This window comes from Rousettus aegyptiacus, unplaced genomic scaffold (assembly GCF_014176215.1).
Source record: "Rousettus aegyptiacus isolate mRouAeg1 unplaced genomic scaffold, mRouAeg1.p scaffold_m13_p_13, whole genome shotgun sequence".
Taxonomy (NCBI): domain Eukaryota; kingdom Metazoa; phylum Chordata; class Mammalia; order Chiroptera; family Pteropodidae; genus Rousettus; species Rousettus aegyptiacus.
This window is the reverse complement of record NW_023416288.1, coordinates 16878162-16899372: the sequence shown is the minus strand read 5'-3', so window position 1 is coordinate 16899372 and position 21211 is coordinate 16878162. Positions and strand designations below refer to the sequence as shown.

At 33.5% G+C, this 21211-nt stretch overlaps 1 protein-coding gene across 3 annotated transcripts in view; it reads right to left on the bottom strand.

Annotated features, from left to right (window-relative positions):
* Window positions 1–21211, bottom strand: part of ANKIB1 (ankyrin repeat and IBR domain containing 1) — a 108572-nt gene that overhangs the window by 23889 nt on the left and 63472 nt on the right. For all 3 annotated transcript variants that reach the window (XM_016161290.2, XM_016161292.2, XM_016161293.2), the window contains exons 5-10: window positions 20181–20298; window positions 13247–13455; window positions 12690–12778; window positions 8764–8908; window positions 7202–7368; window positions 1061–1149 (exon numbers count right to left, since the gene is read on the bottom strand). In XM_016161290.2, coding sequence (XP_016016776.2) covers window positions 1061–1149; window positions 7202–7368; window positions 8764–8908; window positions 12690–12778; window positions 13247–13455; window positions 20181–20298 — 817 coding nt within the window. The remainder of the gene's footprint in view (window positions 1–1060; window positions 1150–7201; window positions 7369–8763; window positions 8909–12689; window positions 12779–13246; window positions 13456–20180; window positions 20299–21211) is intronic.

Below are 21211 nucleotides of genomic sequence, written 5' to 3'. Positions count from 1 at the left end.
ATGGCCGTTAGTCTCTCTCAGTGTCACTACAGATGCTGACAGGAATAACTACCATATCTCTGCCTCTGCAGATATGCTAAAACCCAACTGATATCTCAATGCCTGAAGGAAGATTCTTTTACACACTCCCTCCCAACCTGATTTAGTTGTTGTTGTCTTTGTACTCTCACTCTCATCTTTACCCAGCTATATTAGTTATCATATGATATTGTAATGGTCTAACTGCTTCCCTTCTAACCTCTGCACTCTTTGAGGGCTGGCATCATCTTTTCTATGTACTTTGCTTGTAAGTATAGAGTTACTGCATTAATTCTTAATCCTGATTTGCAATGCCTCAAACGAACTACATTATCTAAAAAGTCAAATAAAGAAATAAATAGATGAGAAATTATTACAAAGCAGATATATTTACTTGTTAAATATAGAAACTGCTATTGGGAAGGCTAACTTAAACCCATCTGTTTACCAGGAATGTGCCCTGTGTCAATCCAATCTAAGTGTTAATTTCCTCATCTGTAAAATGGGATTACTAATATCAACCTGATAGCTTTTCTGTGAGGATTAACAAAAATAATGCATTTATAGAAGTCTCAATAAAAATAGTTGACATTGCCTTTAATATAAGTAAATCTACAGAAATACCTATTAGCAATAAATTAACTTGTCTTATCTTCCATTGAAGTTTCCAGGGAAATAAGAAGCTTCCTCTCACTATAGATCATACGTTTCTTCCCATAAAGTAGAAAGAAGTTAGTTGGTCTACCCTGGGATAAAAGGGGAGGCTGTAGGAGGCCTTAAATGTGACCTGTTTATCCTATTTGTCCTAAGCTGGAAAACAAATCAGTTAGAAACATGGATTGACTCTGTCTGTAATTTAATTCTCTCTCACAAAAAACCTGTAATCCAAAAGGATGTTGGTTAAAAAGGTAATGTTAAACAGGGAACTCTAGCATTAACAATCTTGAAAATTTTTTAAATGAAGACTCTAATAAATATGTCCATATTATCTTTTGAATGCTATTTGAAAAGATGTAGCATAGTTATCTAAAATCCCTCTTACGTTCTTCTGGTTTCATTTCAGTTATTTTTTGCAGCCAATTTTTCCATGTTTGGCAGTCACAAGGCTCATGTGCTTCACCAAGGCACTCCCTAAAGAGGAAAACACAGAAAAAGCAATTTAAAAATATTCTTCATCAACATCAAGGTAAAAGAATAGGTGGGAGGTACTCTTTCAATTTTAAAGTGGAGAAAAGTGAGGCACAGCGACTACTGAGAGATAAAACATTTCAATAGAGAAATTGAAAATGTAATTCTAAAGCTTGATACCACCACGGTGGCTTTTTAAAAATTATATTAATTTACACATTTTTAAAAGTTCCAAATAGATTACCTAATATTTATAATTTTGTTTTGTTTTGGCCTTAAAGAGCTATAAAATATTTTTACCATTTAAGTTCTATCTGCACTAATTACTTTAAATTCTTGCAACTCAAACTGTGTTCCCCTGGCTAGTAGCATTGCCTTTACTCAGGAGCTGGTTAAACATGAGAAGGGCAGGCTCTACTCTAGACCTATTGATTAGAATCTGCATTTTATCAAAATTGTCATGTGAGCCTTCTGTATTTTAAAGTTTGAGAAATACTGTTTTATAACATATTTTGTCATCACTTTTACTTCTAAATCCCCAAGTAACAGCTAGACAATCTGATTTACCTTTGAATTTGATGAATCCCAATTTTTTGTTTCATCAGAATTTGGCAAATTTTGATGTAAATAATTTAAAATATATCAATTTATCATTTGTAACTTAATCTTACATTCTTCCTATAGCTATATAAAAGTCAAACATTAAAAAAAGCCTAAAGCCTTTACAAATTACTTATTATAATTTAATATGATACTTTATTCTGTAGTACAAAGGTAATTATTACAGTTAATAACAAAATATCATTTTGGAGGGAGAAAAACTCAATCTACAGGTGCAATCATCATCATCCTCATCATTATTTTAAACAAAGATTTTATTTGCAAAGTTTAAGTCTGTTAAGACAAACCTACTGACTCAGGTAGAGTCTTATAAACTAAGAAGTAACATTTCACTATATTAAGAATGTATCAATTCTACTTCACACCCATTAGGGTGGCTACTATTAAAAAAATGAAAGATAACAAGTATTGGGGAGCATGTGGGAAAACAGGAACCCTTGTGCACTGCTGGCAGTAACGTAAAACGGTACAGTTTTGGGAAACTGTTTGGTGGTTCCTCAAAACATTAAACACAGAATAATCACATGATTTAGCAATTCCATTTACAGGTATACACCTAAAAGAATTGAAAGCAAGGACTCAAATTTTTTAACACCAATGCTTATAACAGCGTTTTTTACAATAGCCAAAAGATGGGAATAAGTCAATAAACAGAATGTGGTATGTGCACATATGATGAAATATTAGCCATAAAAAGGAATGAAATTCCAGTACATGCTTCAACATGGATGAATCTTGAGACAATATGCTAAGTAAAATAACCTATATACGAAAGGACAAATATTGTATGATTCCACTTACATTAAATATCTAGAATAGGGGAATTCATAGTGACAGAAAGTAGAATGGTGGTTACCACTGGATGAAGGGGAGGGAAGGTGGGGAGCTATTGTTTAATAGTTACAGAGTTTCTGTTTGGGATGACGAAAAGTGCTGAAAATAGACTGGGCTGATGGTTACACAACATTCCGAATGTACTTTATACTACTGAATTATATACTTAAAAATGGTTTAAAGAAAAAACAAAAGAACCAATTGCTTTAAAAGAGTAATTCAGTTTCTTTAAATTCCTGATATCATCAAATTTGGCATTTGGGAAATCTTTTCCATAAATAGTATTCCTTAGTAACCTAGTGGTCATTAAAAAAAAATATTGGGTTGATAAAAATGGAAGTAGATATATTAGATTTACTTTAGTACATATATAATCAACTCTGCTTTCTAGAAATGTAAGGAATATCTGTGATAACTGTTCATTTAATTTGGCACATATACTACCATACACTAGAGTTAGAAATAGGCAGCAGATCTAGGAACGGTGTTTCCATATGGTGCTTGAGACTATATGCAGGAATAAAGATTTATATTTCTTATGACTCATTTAAAAAAATTAAGGTGTAAAAGCTTTATAGATCTGCAGTATCTAAAACAAAACAAATGAAGTCAATAAAATGAATTATTTCCATTAAGTTTAAGATTCCCCTCTCCCCCAGAAATTAAACAGTATATTCAATATTTTTTTTTCCTCTAGTAGAATCAATACCAGTATGATAGGCTCTATTATTAGAACATTTTCTGTAAAAAAAATAATCATGGAGGAAAAATGTTTTCAAATAGAGTCTGAAAAAATAAATGCCACATCTTCAAAAGGCTGCAAGTGCGAATAAGTGTGCTTGATTCCCTGAGGCTGTGTTGCATTAGACAGTGACAGAAGGTTTCCTTTCCAGAACCTCACAGGAAGACCAGACCTGCTGCTTCCTCAGATCCTAGCCCAATCAGTAGGATTACTTCTGGGTGTTATAAGTGGTTGGCATAGTTTCTATTAGCTTCCAATGCAATGCTAAGGGTGGATGTAAAAAGGAGAAGCTAGAGCAAAGACTGTAAATGAGACAGAAAGCTAGCTAGAGGTTGCTATTTAATACTATTTAGTATCACTGAAAACTAAGGCATTTGAAAAAATAAGCCTGAACTTCTTCAAAGTACGGTAAGAACAATGCTATCAGACATTAATAGGTGATCAACAATCTGGATTATGCCATGTTCAGGAAGCGAGGTTATTCTGAGAGGTAATGAAGATACTGAAATGTTCTACAGATAATTGAAAAGTTAAATTCCTGAATAAAGTTTGAACCAATACATCAATGACTGGTGACAGACCTGGTACTTGTTGTTGAGACTGTACCTCAAAATGTCACTTAAAAAAAGTGAATGGAAATGGGAATTTTGGCATAGTCAACTGAAATTTAGAGACACTAATAGAGTTTTCATTCAGAGAAAAAGGTGCCTGGTAAAAAAATTATGAAGGAAAAAAACAGTTGTCTAAGTTAAAATCCTTAACCCAGTTAACCTATGATGGTTAACTAATAACAAGAGATCAAGGGACGGCTCTCCCCTTGAAAATTTGTCAATATGCACAGCCATTGGCAGAAAAACAAAAAAACGTGAAAAGTCAAATAGCATTCAGCGTTTGTTTTGCAGTGAGCCATTTGTTGAGGCAGCATGCTCCCAGAGCGGCAAGAGTGGCACTACTAAGAGTGGGCATATGCTAGTGATTTTTTAAGTTTTATGTGTTATTTGGTATGATACGGTAGGTTATTTTTAAAAATTAAAAATAAAATTTCCATGTTAAGTTAATGGTAATTGCTTCTTTATTTTACAAAATTTGCTTATGAAAGGTTTCATAGGCATGCTCTACTTTAGGATAGTGAGGGAAATCTATATTTATTTAGATTATTATGCTACTTTGTACAGAGTAGACTTGATATTTAAACAAGGTCTTATGATTGACTCCACCAGATAAATGGCATCATGTTTTCATTCCTAGCCTAGAAAGAGTTGGGGAAGGTTCCATAAGTTGGCAGGGCTCTGATACTTAAATAGCTGAATATTGCCAGTTGGAAAATTCACCCTCCTTCCCGCTCCCCCCGCCCCCCCATCTCCCCCGCTTCCCCTGCCGTCAGAGCTATTAAGCTAAGGGTTTGAGACTCTGCTTTTGCAAGAGAAGATGAAACTTGTCTATTAAGGTCCACAAACAAGGACAACTTCACTTATTTTGCCCAGAGGACTCTTAAAGAGTCCTTTTGCCTGTGAAATCTATGGAGGAGATGAAGCAGAAAACTATTGCTTTAATTCAATCAAGATTCATGATCCTAATAAGGAAGTACCTGTACTTTCAAAATTCTTACCCTGGGTATTGGAGGAAAGCAGAATGAGTTGATGACAATTTTAATGCAAAGACATTCACTTTCAAAGTTTCTCCAAATACTTAATAAGTCTGCTCGTTGTACTTTAATTCACTGGAAACTTCAGTGGATTAGAAACCTATACTGTGATTTCTCACCAGGTGCGTCACTATGATTCAAACATTCCTAGGGGTTCAAATTTGTTTCATGGTGGTGAGAAAGGCTTCTTTGCCTTTAATATCTCATCCACAGTTGAATGAGATATTAAAAATCCCACATTATTTTTTAGAATACTCTTACCAGTCAATTTTAGTGAATAACTCTAACATATGTTTGACTGTGGATTTAGAAGAGATAAATTCCAAGTAAGCTTCTGTTACCAATGGAGATATTGATGATAAAGGGACCAGGGGACATTCTGAGGCGATACAGGAAAGAAACGACTACTCTACCAGGTTAATTTTGAATTCTCACAGATTAAGATTTTAGTGGCCAAGTAGTATTTTTGACAACAAATCTTTAAAGAGTTGCTTCAGAGAAGAAAGCATTTTCTGTTTATTAAAAACAGACAGGAGGTCATTGGCTTAAGTGAGAGTCCACCTAGGTTTTGAACACTGTCGAGGGATCTTGTCAAGATCAAACAAATTGCAATTATACAGGTTAGGGAGAGAAAGCATTGTAGGTTGAGTTATTAATGGCACAGAGCTGGTTGGTGAACAAGTTAAAATAAAAAGAGCTACCCTGTGGTGAGAAGGGAAATGCCTACTCCTACTTCCCTCTGAACAATGAATTCAGTTATATCAAAGCAGACATCTCTTGGGGGTGACTCTCAACTGATTCTGTCACATGCAGTTCTTAGAAGAAATTACTATTGCCATTTGTGGTTTTTGCAATCATCTTTAGAGAATATTTCTGAGCTTTTTTGGGGAAAGAAAGAAGTAAACAGAAGAATCATATGCCTTTATTTTATAAAGATCTCTCTTGTAAAGCTTCCTTTTGCATGAAGCAGATTTTGCTTCTCTTTAAAACTAGATAAGAGCGGCAGAATTCTTAGAATTTCTTTTTCTTTTTTTTTTATTTTTAGAATTTCTCATTATAGGCAAAGCTCTTATACTACAGGAATAAGAGTAGGAAGCTAAGAACGTAAAATTAATAATGTGGCTGTGTTCTAATAAAACTTTCAAAAATTGGTATGGACAGTAGTTTGACAACACCTGACCTCGAGTTCTGTTTTATATATAGATTGGTAGTTCAAGAAATATTTTTAGCTAATGATAATGATGATGAGGGTAAGAAATAGACCTTTCAGTGTAGGGATATTTCCATAAGTGTGTCTTTTTACTTCTAGCAGTATTACAATTTGATTTTGGTTTCTGATAAAGCAGATAAGTAAAGTGTAGAGTTTTATATTCATCTAAAGTATATCCTTGAATTTGTGAAAAATTTGTAAATGAGCAAAAAGCAGAACAAAAACTATTTTTTTCTGATCATTTAACTAAAACAAAAGTTAATTATCACTTAATCTACTATGGATAAAGTAGAATGCTGATGTCAGACAAACATTTATAGTTACATAGCCTATCCATTACTGATTTATCATCAGCTTATACTTACTGAATACTTCTCAGACACTGGAAATTAAACAAATATAAGATGTGCAAGGTGGTTCCTAACTAAGACTGTGCATTAGAATTATCTAAGAGCTTTTTTTTTGGAGCCTCACTTTAAAACCTACTAAATCAAAACCTCACTTGCTGGGGCCTGGGATGAAAATTTGGAAAAGCTATCTAAGTAAATCTGGACATCTCTGGTTAAGAATCACTGCTAGAGACTTCCATTTTAAGAAAAAAAGTAAAACTAAACATTTTCTAATCTATGGTCAGTATTAGAGTTCAAGTGCATGGGCTCTGAAATCAAACGGAGCTGGGCTCTAATCCCATTTCTGTCATTTCCTAGTTGCATTACCTCAGGCAACTTCTCTGTGCTCAAGTTTCTTTATCTGTAAAATGAGTATTATAATAGTACTCAAAACTCAGCATTGTTAGGAGAATTCGATACATGAAAATATGTAGCACAGTGCTTGGCACACATCTAGCACACACTAAATGTAAACTATTACTACTCATTACACATTTTCAAATTAATAAGAATGATATCAAACATACTATTTAAAGGCCCAATTCAAGGTACAAATTCTCTTTAAAAACTATCAGAAAGGTGATCAGGCTGATTCCAACCTGTCTTGTACTGACCAGCAGAAGAGGTGTCCTTTCCCACAGTCCACAGCAGGAGCTCGGAGCAAGGGGAAGCTGAGCGCATCTGACCCAGATGTGTTTGACCCTTGTTTTGTTAGTCTGACTGCTCTTTCACAGCCTGGAGTAGGACACCATTTAATGGCAGGATTATTTTCAACAAAGGCCTGTTAAAACAGTAATAACAAGACACAACGAAAAATATTTTAACTCTAAATTCTAATTAGAGTGTGCTCTATGTCAATTTACTTTAAACCCCCCCAAAAGAGTGAAATAATAAAAAAGGGGTAGTCGGTCTCAAGAAATACTTAAAATAGTACCAAAAAGTACAAAATAACTTTTTCTTAAAACATAGTTGGTATACATTATGTTAGTTGCAGATGTACAACATAGTGATTTGACATCTATATACCTTAGAGTGATTATCACAATTCTAATACAGTATGGTTGACTATATTCCTAAGACTGTACACTACATCCTGTGACTTAATTATTTTGTAATTGGAAATTTGTACTCTTCATGTCCTTCACTTTTTGCCCATCCCCCACCTCCCTCCCCTCTGGCAATTATCAGTTTATTCTCTGTATCTATGAGTCTATTTCTACTTTGTTTTGCTTGCTCATATGCTTTGACTTTCAGATTTTGTATATAAGCGAAGTCATGAAACGACTTACTAAGAAGGAAAAGAGTGGTTATAACCCAGAAATGACATGATTTTTAAAATTTGTTTTCTTTATAAACCAGGTATATATGATAAAGCAAAAATGCAACTATTCACAATGAAAATGTATAATTTAAAATTTCTTCTTATACAATGTGCCACTTTTTTAATGGAACATAATTATAGAGTCTTATATGTGATTATTAGTTGCACTAGAATAGTAAATTTCTAAATGGCAGCCTAATAATACATAAAAATCAATATTATGATGCTCTCTATATTAAAATAACAGGACATCTTTTTAAAAAGCCCATTAGGGGTTAGACTATAAAAAATCTGCACAAGGCAGTTAAAATATAATTTTTAAATCACACAAAAGAAAGTAACTTGCATACACTTCTGAATAACTCCTGAATGAAAATAGACAGAAAAAAAGATAAAATAAACAGTAAAATTCATTATGTGAAACTATTACTTGAAACTTAAAAAAAGATGATCAATTTCTAAGATGATAATCTTCATTTCTAAATACTTATATTTAGGATTATTAAATATAATATCTTTTGGAAAACTTAAAATAGGTACTATGTATTTTGAACATTATCTTGATCAATCAGTTATAAAAATACAACAGGCAAATCAATAAATAGTTCTGAGCAATGGTTCTATTTTTTTGGGTTAAACTATTACCTTAGCTTTTTACTTTTACTTTTTTCATGATTATAAAATAATGCTTTAGCTTAACTTTAATTAATGCCGCCATCCTTTATGAAATTTTTCTGAGAGAAAAGTCAGAGTCCATTATTTTGTTTTCAAAAATAAAACAAAAATTATAAAATCTGTTGTATAGTTTTCATAAAATCAAAATTATGGAAATCAAACAGATAATCGACAGCATACCTTAATATCGAACTGTAGGTATCGTTTGTCCATCTCCTTAGAAACCACACTTTCTATGATGTCCACAGGCACAAGTTGGAAGCAATCATATGCGGGACAGAAAATGTTGTGAGCTTCGCCTTCTTGAATTTTCAGATTCAAAAACCTAGTAAAATCACCAATGGACAGGAAAAAGGCAAAGATATAATTTATTTATATATTCTAAGAATTTTTCTTTATGTTGAATTTTCTGTTAAAAAATAATTAAAATAACACCAATGAATAAAGGGCGGAATATCAACTGTGACACATTAATTCATATAATTCACAAACATTATTAAAGTATCTTTACATATTCCTGCTTTGTTTTACCCTTTCTAAAAAAATACTTATTGGTTACAGTAAATGTTATTTATGTTAACATGTAATGAATTTATTTTTTTTTAATGAATAAACAAATATTACATTTTGAGTGTTAATTTCTAATATAGTATAGATAGATAAATATCACCTATATAAACAGAAGCTCTTTGGAGTCCTCAACAATTCTTAAGAGTATAAAAGGATCATGAGACTAAAAGTTAAAGAAGTGCTAACTGTAGAGTTCCCTTTTTCATATAACAGGAATCTCTTTACCTTAATATTTATACAGTTATGTGTTGTTTAACAAGGGGCATACATTCTGAAAAATGAGTCATGTGATTTGTGTCGTTGTGTGAACACCATAGAGTGCACTTACATAAAACTAAATGGTATGGCCTACTACACAACCAGGCGATATAGTATAGCCTATTGTTGCTCCTAAGCTACAAACCTGTACAGCATGTTACTGTACTGAATACTATAGGCGACTGTAACACAATGGTATTTGTGAATCTAAACATAGAAAAGGAACAGTAAAAATACAGTATAAAAGTGTGACACACACATTGGGTAGGGTAAGGGGAAGACTGTGGAGGGAGACACCTCAGAAGGAAGGAGGGAGGAAAGAAGAGAAGGGGAGAAAAAAGGAGATAAGAAATCAAAAGAGATCCAGAGAGATAAAGCTTGAGATAAGAAATAATAAAAGGGAGAAGGGGAGGACAGACAGGAGAAGGAAGAACAGGACTGGGAGGAGAGATAAAGAAAAATGGAGGGAAGGGAAGTGAATTCGTGTGTGTACGTGTGCATGTACATGTGTGTGTGTGCATGCACGCACATGTGCACACACAGCTGGTGGACAGCATGCTGAATCTCTTCGTCTACTTAAATAACCCAGAGCCAGCAGTAAATTCGACATTTAGCCTTTCCTTTCAATATCACAATAATCTTTTACAATTTTATGGGACCGCTATCATATACACAGTTTTTTGTTGACAGAAACTTCACTACGCAGTGCAAGGCTGTAGCTTCCTGCAAAAGTGCACAGTCTGCTTAGATATAGTTACTATATGGTGATGTTTTAAACTTCATGTATTCTAAATATATTAGAGCAGGATTAATTATCTCTGGGGAATTAAATGACAGAACTCAAAAGGCCTCCTTGAAAACAGGGTCATTTCTCTGTGAGCTATGCTATTAATCCTCATCAAGATACAATTTCCTACTAAATTTATAAGCAGAACATGGAGTTGACAAATGTTAGTAAAAGAGAGAAATCTGGGGCAAACTTTACCTACACTTTTATCTTGTAGGTCAGCTTCACAGATTATATCATAGATAGGTTCCCTCTGCTTATTACCATCCATAGGAAGATGATAATAACTAAACTTTATTGAGTGGTTACTATGTACCAGGTCCTGTTCTAAGTATTTTTCACATATTAAGCCATTTAATAATAAACTGATGAAAATCTTATGATGTACTTACTATTATCACCATTTTATAGATTAGAAAGTTGAGGTACAGGAAGGTTACCACTGAACTAGATCAACAACTAATAAACAGCAAGAAAAATATTCCAGGCTGGGTAGAAAATAATAATTTCCTTTTCATTTAATTTCCCTCTTGGCACAAATGCTTCAAAGCATCTGGCTGAAGTAATGAGATAAGTGGGTAGGGAAATGTAAGATAAGCTGAGAGGTTTTCAAACTATCTAAGGACCTTTAAAAATTCTTGCTTCTTGGACAGATGAGTTTCTTTTCTACATGCCTATAAAATACGAAAAGACTGCAATTAATTTAAAAATGTCTTTATTGACATATGAATTGCTCAACCTAGAACTTGTTTTACTGGTCTTTGACTGGGCAAGAACTAGCCTTCAGGAATGGGGAGGAGAATCTTAGGCAGGTTGATAAGGTACCATGGAAAACAATAATTAGATCTTTCAAATTTAAATCTTACCATAAATTTAGAAGGCTAGTTTGTGATGAGTATGGGAGATGGTTCCTGTGAGAGGAGTTAGGTGAGGAAGGTCATGTAAGTTCAAAAAAATTCAAGTAAATCCCTGGGTGGGGGAGTTCCTTAGTTTTCACATAGAAATTAAGGTCAACAGTAGCAAACTTGGTAGAATCCTCATAATATTTCCTAATAAAATAGAGTTAACAATTTTAAGCTAGATAAAGTAATGTATCTGTGGAAGCTTTTCTGCATCCAGAACTAGGTCAAAGTTTGCTTTGGATTGGGAGCTCTGACCCTTGCCAATTTGTTTACGTGCATCAATTGTACTAATCTGATCCTAATTAGACTCTGAGTGGAATCTAGTCTATGTTTTAAAAAGAACAGTCAGATATTATTTAGTCTGACTTTTTTTAAAGCAGCATTTTTCCCCCTCCAAATGAAATCTTGCCTCATACCGTGATTTGAAAATCAGATACTGAAAATGTACTCAGAATGAAACCAGAATGACAGAAAGAAGAGCAGTGGTTGCCTACGGATTGGAGGGCAGGGGTGGGAGTGGGAGGATAAGAGTGAGGCAGGAAGGGAAGGGCGGGGGAATTCAAGGAGAAATGAGGAAACTTCGAGGGGTGACAGATATAGTCATTATCTCGATTGTGGTAATGGTTTCGTGAGTATATACATATGTCAAGGTGTATCAAAATATTTATTTTAAATATGCGGTTTATTGTATGTCAATCAAAATCCAACAAAATTGTTTTAAAAAACAATGGAAAATTTGCTTGTGTTCTTGCTCTCACCCAGTGAGGTGTTCCCCAGTTCCCTACACTTACTTGGTACCTAGCACTCCATGAAAAAGAATAGTTGGAAAACTTCCGATTTTTAAGATATTCTTGAATACTAGCAATAGGCTTTGTTTAGGTCATCAATCGGCAGATATATGTGTTTCCTGAGAAAATATGATATTGTATTGCTCATTTATTGATCATTTTCATTTTGTTTATAAAATTCTCTTGAAAGGTGTAACATTAGAGCAAAGTTAATGGATGGTGGGAAAGAATAAATCTTGGTAAGACGGAAGGAAAGAGAAAAGAGATAAACATGAGAAGCAAAATAAATTTTCCACTTGTAATATATACCCAACTATGCCTAGCAGAGACATCTAACTTTGAATTGATTAAAAAGGCATTTTAAACATCCATATTCTTTTACAGATTTTCAAGACTATTTGCTTGTCACAAAAATTTCAGAGAAAGCATAAAAACTGATGCTTAAAAGTTCTTTGGATATAAGAAACCAAATGCTGACATTTGGGTGTAGGTTTAGAATTTCTATGAGATGTAATATAAATTAAAATGCTAAGAAAACATATTTACATATACCTCTTTGTTCCCTAAAGTACTTCACATTCCGCTAAAGAACATTAATCGCTAAATATTTACTAAATTAATAGATAGGAAAATGTTAAAATAAAAAAAATAAAATTCTTAGTAGTAAAGTGTAATACATTTCAGGATACCTCTGAAACCAAATAAGTAATACATATCATTAAAAATTGAAAACAAACGATTGTATTACCAAATCAAAGTGCTAACATGCAGTAAGAAATACTAAGCTGCATATATACTCACGATTCCCAACATCCTCTACAAAAGTCATGTCCACAAGGCATATCCACTGGGTCTTCAAATACAGAAATACTGCACATACAAATGTCACACTGGAGATGAAGAAGAGCAATGAGTTAAACAAAGTCATGGTTTGGAGATAGAACAATATATTCATTTGTTCATTTTGGTTTAAGGCAAAAATACTGGTACAGTAATTATAAAACGTTAAGTGTTACAGAGTTATAATGAAAGTTCAAGTTAGTGTGTGTACCTTTGAATAACAAATATCATGCCTATCTCATTCTAAATGATTTTGGGCTTTAAATGTGTTAATGCAAAAGTCAAACTCTTAAATTCCAAATTTATATATTAAATTAATCAGCAAGAATGCATTTGGAAAAGAAAGTACAAGAAACAAGTCATTATAATCTATTCAGGTATAGATCAAATTGCCCATTTCAAAACAATATGCTTATAATTTAATCCAAGAATATGACTAGAGGGTCCATGAAACAATATTAATTAATTAAAAAGTTAAACACAAAACTATGGGAAGTACACTGAATACCAAACCATACCAAACTGGTGTCTAAATCCCCAGGAGATAAACTTATTTCATCTGGAGAGGTGACGGAGGAGCGTGTAGTCCTTGGAGTTCTTGGAGAAGGGAGCGTGTCCCAGGCATTATACCCACTCGGTGGTGGAGTTGGCATTTGAACACCTGATCGTTGGCAACAGTTCTCTGGGTTGGACATCCAAGCTTCAAGTAATTTCTCCCTGTCCCAGTCTTTAAGAAAAATGGAATGGATATCTCTCAAAAAATAGAAAATATAGTGTTTTAAGAGCTTCATAATAACAAAAGTGAGGATACATTAAAGAGATACAGGTCATCCAAGAAAGAAAAATCGTTTATATCAAAGTAATGATTATAAATAAATATTTAGTTGTGTTACATCCATTAATATTTTTAAAAAGAATTTATAGTTTTATAATCTACTATGGCTTAAAACCATGTCTACATCTAACAATATCATAAAAATTTATAGTTATTTCTACTAAAAATCAAAATAGATAGGTGGCTCATACATCACTTTTAGAATTCACTAAATTTTTGCTGGCATAGGTTTGGGTTAGCTGTTTTACTCTTTCAAGAAAAATATAGTTTGCAAATGGCCTCACTGGTGTCAGGTCATAAAATGATTAGACAGCTCACTATAAACAAGTCAAAATGCCAGCAAATCTTAAAATTCATTTGATAAACAGCTTGAAAGCAGAAGAAATTTCTGAAGGAATTATGGTTATAAATAAAGTTTTAGTGAATTAGGTATAAATTCTGTATAAGTGGGCTCCAATTGGGCTTAACTAAAAAAGATTATTTTCTTCCTATAAACACTATTAAAATAGCCAAATGAAGCACGTTATTTTAAAGTCCAGAGCCATAAAAAACTAACTCTTTAAAATAATAAAATATATCCAATTATTTTGCTAGGTGTTTTACACACATTATTTCATTTATTCTTCCCCCCAAACTTTTCAATCATTATTTATGTGAAGAAACCAAGACTCAGGGAAGTTATATAACCTGTCCAGGCTCACACAGAAGGTGAGGGATTTGAAACCAATTTCTGCAACTTCAGAGCCTATGTTCTTTCCACTGTAGCAGAATAAGGTATAGGGACAAGAGCAGTATTAGAGTCGATTAGTCGATTAGAGTCACTGTAGGCTCATTTTATACAATTTCACATTTTCTATACAAGACTTTTTTCAACCATAGTAAGTCAATGTATTTGGTGGCTTAACAGGATAATTATTACTCAGACATGCAACAGAGGCAGAAGAAGTGTTATTTCCAGCTGTGTAAATCATGTGTGCAAAGGCACAGAAGTATAATAAAGAGCCATGGAACAGTTCTGTAAAGTTACAGTGAACCATGTGGTTTGGGGGAGATGGGGAAAGTAAGACTGGAACTAGGGACTGGATTACAAAAAGTAAGAAATAATCCAACAACTGAAAAAACTGCAGATGAGTGCATTCCAGGAAATGCTGCTAAATGGACCTTGGTGTTTTGATAGGTCACTACTTACTTAAAAAGGCCATTGGATAAAAAAATTATGGTTCACATATACAATGGAATATTACTCAGACATTAAAAAAAATGAAATCCTAGCATTTGCAATGACATGGATAGACCTAAAGATTCTTATGCTGAGTGAAATAAGTCAGACAGAGAAAGACAAATATATGATTTCACTTATATGTGGAATTTAAGGAACAAAAAGAACAAACTAATCAAAGACAGACTCACAAATATAATGGATAATTTGGTGATAGACACAGGGGAGGAGGGTTGGGGCGGCTGGGAGAATGGGGTGAAAGGTTAAAGAAGTACAAATTAGCAGTTGATAGCTGTTCATGGGGATGCGGAACACAGCAGAGGGAATGCTGCTACCATTAATATGATGGCTAAGTGGAGGGTCAGGGGAGGGAGTGAACAACTAGGGGTTCGTTTTATGAACTATATAGATGTCTAACCAATGTACTGTAGACTTGAAATTAATTTAAATGAATAAATTTTTTTAAAAAGTTAAAATTACTTTTCTTGGAAAAATATGATTGTTTTTGAAGTCTCCATGTCACTTTTTAATAAAAAAAACTACTATAATTCGTATACATAGATTAAATATGCTAAATTTTAGTCTTATCTACTACAAATATTTTTCAGCACAATTTCTGCTTGTATTCTATCACATCGTTCATTTAGCGAACACTTATTGAATGTCTTTTATGTGCCATGCACTATGACAGGCAGTAGGGATACAATGGGAGGAAAACGAGGCACAATTCCTGCCTTCAGGGAACTTATAGTCTAATAAGGAGAAAGGCATTAAGGAAAATCAACATATTTTAAAAAATCATTAATGTCCAAAGCAATATGAAGAAGAGGTAGAGAATCTCTATCAAGGAGGTCAGAGAAGGCAACTCTAGGGAAATGGCCTGATGTGGACAACTTAGGATGAGTGAGACTTAACTAAGTAAAACGAAGAGAGGAAGACATTCTAGACAGATGATACACAGCATGTTTAAAGGCTTTGTGGCAGGCGGGAAGTGGCATCCTCGTGAAGTTAAAAAGGTCACTGTAGCTGGAGCATGAAGACCACAAGGGAAGCACTGTGCGAGATGAGCTTGAAGAAATAGGGGCTAGGTCATACAAGGCTTTATTTAATAACACTTCTATCATCAGCTTAGGAGTGAGAGGAACTCAGTGAAAAGCTGGGCGTAGAGTTAAAAGAACAGGTTTTTACGATTAGATTTGAAAAGATCTAACTACAGTATGGAAAAACAAACAAATGAAGAAATTGGATAGGGTGAGAGTGGAGGGATGGCTATTGGATGGTATAAATGAGAGATGATGGCAGCTAGGGCTAGGTGGTTGGTTGTAGTGGAGGTGAAGAGAAAGAGAAGTTTACGATTTAGGAGGTGAAATTGACAATTTGGTGACAATAGGGTATAGGTTCTGAAGGAGAAGAAATGCCAAAGTTGGTGTCCCAGCTTCATCCACTTGGTTGGTTGGCTGGTTGGTTGTTTGGTGCTGCCATTATATAAATAGAGAATACCAGAGAATCAAGTATCAGTTGAAGAGCATGATTTTAATTTTAGACATAATGAGTTTAAGGTACTTTTGAGATATCCTAGAGATACTTTCAAATAAGCACTTATATATAAGGGTATGGGGTGCAGAAAAGAGCTCTAGTCCAGAGGGAGGAATCTATACCTATAAAAAGCCTTGGGAGAATATATAATTTTATAGGAAGAGAGCAGAGTGAGAAGAGATGTGGGCCACAGATGTTTAACTGCCTGTGGAAGACAATGAGCCTCCAAAGGAACTTAAAAAAATACTTCAATATAAATTTACTCTACGCATAAGCAAATTAGCCTTGGTCTCATATTTTGGCAATTTTATTTTCCTCATTAGGTAGTATTCAACTATATAAGTTACTTTTATTATTGAGGAAAAATTCAGAAATGATCTTTATGTTCTTAACAGTCTTCCTTTAAAATTTAATTACTACTTAGTAAATGCTGCCAAATTTTTTCTGTCTTCAGCTTAATCAAGATAACTTCATTACTTTGGGACTAAATTTGACAACAGATAATGCAATACTCAAATCTATCTTCTTGTGTAAAGCTGAATGAATGTTACCAAGGATACAATCTATAAACCTTCCAAATATATCAGTTTAATAGCTCTGAAACAGAGCCTGTCCTGATTCTGAGGGGAATTAGTGTAAACTGAAGCTCTGTGTACTGTCTATTTTATTCACTAGCATCATTTATCTCTATACATATAATTTAATTATCAAATGTCACTGATATTACCTAAACAATATAGAAGAAAGATCCATTTGAAAACTTGCATTAGCCTCTACTTTATGCCTTTATAGGGGAATGAAATAAAGTAATTTTAAGTTATCAATAAAGTTATCACAGAATAGACGAATGTCAAGTAGGAAGATTCAATTAGATATCACCTTATTAGAACTGACCCCTATTATGTGAAAGAAGTAACAGAAATATCAATGGGGTAAAAATGGAGTCAGTCATTTAATACTTGATAAAATGTATAAACAAATGGAGATGAAAATGTGTGTTTTAATCATGATAAAATTACTGATAAAGTTAACCTTAGATTCTATATATTGTAACTTAGAGTTATGATACATTATATTATGTAGCTGAATATAGATACCTGTGTGAGAAATGGCTATGGTACACAAAAATGCTGTTGTACAGAACTGTTGCTTACAGTTAAGTGTGGCTATGTGACTGAATTCTGGCCAATGGAATATTTGTAGGAGTGATGTATGCCACTTTCAGGACTGGTTCAAAAACTTCCCATATTAATTTCTCCACACTCTTTCCCCTTTATGACTGGTTGGGTGAAATGGAGATAATCCCCAGGGCAACCTCAGAAGCCACTTTAAGATGGCAGAGTCTCTGTCAGTTAGGGTCCTCAAATAACTGTGGAGCAGAGTCCCTGCCCCACTCCTAACCATAAATAGAAACACTTAGGACTATTACATGATTAATAAATGTTTAATGTGTTTGAATCTACACTTTTCTTTCAGCAGTTAGCCTACTCTAACCAAAACAACTGTCGTGCCATGGCTCCGCACAAATGGACAGCTTCCACTTGTTTGCCAGCTCTACCTTATATTTAAATGCACTCTCTGTATTTAAAAGCTCAAGCAAAGGACAGGATATACATTCTGGTGCTGTGAACCTTACTCTAAACGAACACCATTTAAGGTATTTTGGGGTTCTTTACAAGTTATCTAATGACTGTTAAGCATTATTACTGGCTACAAAGAAAATATTTTATTTTTAAATTCTGTGACTTTAAAAGATATTGTGATTTTCTAAATTTCATTTTTGACCCAAGTCTAAAATTTTTTTCATAGGATTTATCTTGAGTTTCTAAAGATCGCATAGAGAAATGTAATTTTATAATAAAAAGGTGGAGTTTCAAAAAAATATATACAAATAACATTCAGGTATATTATCTATTCATTCTATACTATTTTATTAGGACATAATGTATGTTACATACTGTGGAAACAACAACAGCTACTCTCTAAGCGTTCTCAGGTTAATGAGGAAGAAAAGCAAATATAATATTATCATATTATATTCAAAGTGTATGACTCGTTTATGCATGGTATAAAATTGGAATAGACAGAAAGGGTCTCAATGTAGACTTAGGACCAAATAAGAAAAGGTTTCCTTAAATAGATGATTTATAAATACAAGTAAGAGTGAGTAAGTAAAGAAATGGGGAGACTGGCAGCCCTGGTAAAAAAGCCTGGATCATGAAGATCTACTAGAGAGAGAGGCTGGATGGTTTTAAGTCTGTGGAGAGCCAGTGAAGGGTTTTTCAGCAGCAGAGTGGCATGCTCGAATTTGCATTAAGTCTAATGGCAATATGAAAAATTAATAGGGTGAAACAGGAATGGCAATACTGGAAACCTGGACTCAGGAGACTACAAATTTAGATGAAAAATAATGACAGCCTACATTTAAGTCAGTGGCAATAGGAATGGAAACAATCAGGGAGGGTGGGGGGAGGATGAGAGATGTTTAGGAAGAGAAATGAGGAGACTGTGGCCAAATGTAATAGAAAGGAAGGTGTCAAGTCTGACTCTCAAGTTCTGGCTAGGATAATTAGATGAATGTTGGTGCCCATGTATGAAGACAGTGGGAGAAATGATGATTTCAGGTGTGGACATCCTTAGACTGAAAATGTTAAAAAGGCATTTAGAAAAACAGCTTTGAATACTTTATTAAAGTCAGGTTGTAGATATACTCTTTAATGTTCAGGTGGTGTTTGAAACCATTGGTTTAATTAGGTAAATGTGCCCAGTGATGTTTCTTAGAGCGGTCCATTCAGTAGCCTTGTTTACTATATATATATTTTTTAGGCCCCGCTCTCCCTTAAAGACTTAGACTCTCTGGAAGTAGACCTAGGAATCTCTGGTTAGTTTTCCAGGCAATTCTTATTTACACTAAAATTTAAGAGTCACTGGTTTATAGAGTGGAAAAGTGTCAAGTACAGAAATCTGGGAAATACCAATACTGAAGGTAGCAATTCTTGCAGGGTTATATACCTAATTATTTACAGTGGTGATGATGAGATGATAAAATATAGAGTTTTAAATTTTCTTCTGCTCGAAAGATTATATAAAAAATTTTGGAAGTTGACATTCTATTTTAGTATAGATAAAATAAAAATTTTTAGTTAAAAGAGCTAGGTAAGCCTCAAAATGACTAGATCAGAATAGCCACTTACCTTTCTTTTTTTAAAAATAATTTTAAAATAAAAAAACTCTGTTTTTAAAACTACTCAAAATATCAAATATCAAGTGTGCAACAACAGGGTCCAATTCAGCACGTGACAACTTCCAGAATGGCAGTCTTAAGTATCAGAAAAATTACAACAAGCAGAGTACTTTTCCTAAGTAATGTCCTCAAAAACAAACAAACAAACAAACAAAAAAGCAAACTTGAAGAGGGGTAGTATACTCTTTTGTTGACTCTACAATTTTGCTTTGCACATTTCATGGTGAGAAACAGCTTTACATAAAATAAACTGACAATACTAATAACACAATTCTTAAGTGTTTGACGTCAGTAAAAATAATTTTAAAACCAGGACAAGGATTGTGGATTCCAGCTCTCAATCCTGCTCAAATCAGACACATTTCTAAAATTAGACAATCTGAAAGTTGATTTAGCAGCTCAATTTCTAAACAGAAATTTCCTATTTCTCCTTTATGTTTACAGTCAGTTTAGACTCCAAAATATAAAATGTTATAAAGATACTGAGTACTGCAGTAATCGCTTAGGCTTGTTTAACAAATGATTTTATTTTATATTAACATAATAAAATACCATCTTTTAACTGAAAACTTTCAAAAGGCACCCATGTAATCAGAAGCATGATATTTCTTTTGTTACCATGAGCTCGAAGTAAAGCTTCAGCAGTAAACAGTGGAGCCTGTAGCATGTCTGCAGTTTCCACAATAAGCATATCCTTCAATCTGCGGAGATCCTGAGGCCTTAATCCCTCATATGGCTTTGAAAAGAAGAAAAACAAGGTTAGATTGGCTATTATACTCTTAGGAAGTTCTGAATGCCTATAAAATATATGATTATTATTTACTTAAGCTTTCAGTTTCAGTTGGGTTACTGAAGTTCAAAAGGTTCTATATGCTTCACTATCATGGACTTCAAACTTCTCTTTCACAAGTCTTTAAGCTGGAAAGTGGATGCCAGGGCTATGCACCTCATCATTTTAAAAGTATCATAATATAATGATATAATATAATGTCATAATATGACATCTTACTTTCCAGCTATGAAAATTTGGACAATACAAAAAAAAAATTAGAAAAAACTGCTACAATCCCACCACTGAACAATAATCATGATTAAAGTTCTCAAATATTTTTACTCAGTCGTTTTGCAAATCAATTGTGCGCGAACATCTATGTGTTCATTCGGGCAGTTTTAATCATTGAACCTCTACACACATTTGCACTTATTAAGATCCAATGGGGATTGCTGGTGGGATTATATAATATCTATTAATTAGTTTGGAGAGAAGTGACTATGCTATATCATTCAGATTTCTTACTCATAAATATATTATTTTAATATGTCTATTCAAGTGTTCACTAATGCTTAGTTTTCTTTATATAGGTGATGTATCATCTCAGGATTTTTATTTTTTTGTTATTCTTAATCATTTTTGTTTGTTTTTAAAAGAAAACATGTAAATAAAATCATGTGTCTCACTAGTCGGAAACAATCATTGATAACATTTTGCCCTACTTGTTTCAAGTTCTTTTTAAAACAAAATAAAACAAAAGCGAAACTTCTGTGACCTGTTTTCTCATTATATATATATCCCTAATTTTTCTCATCCTTGCCTATGCCAATCACTATCATGAATTTGATCTACAGCAGTCATAATATTATGGCATAAC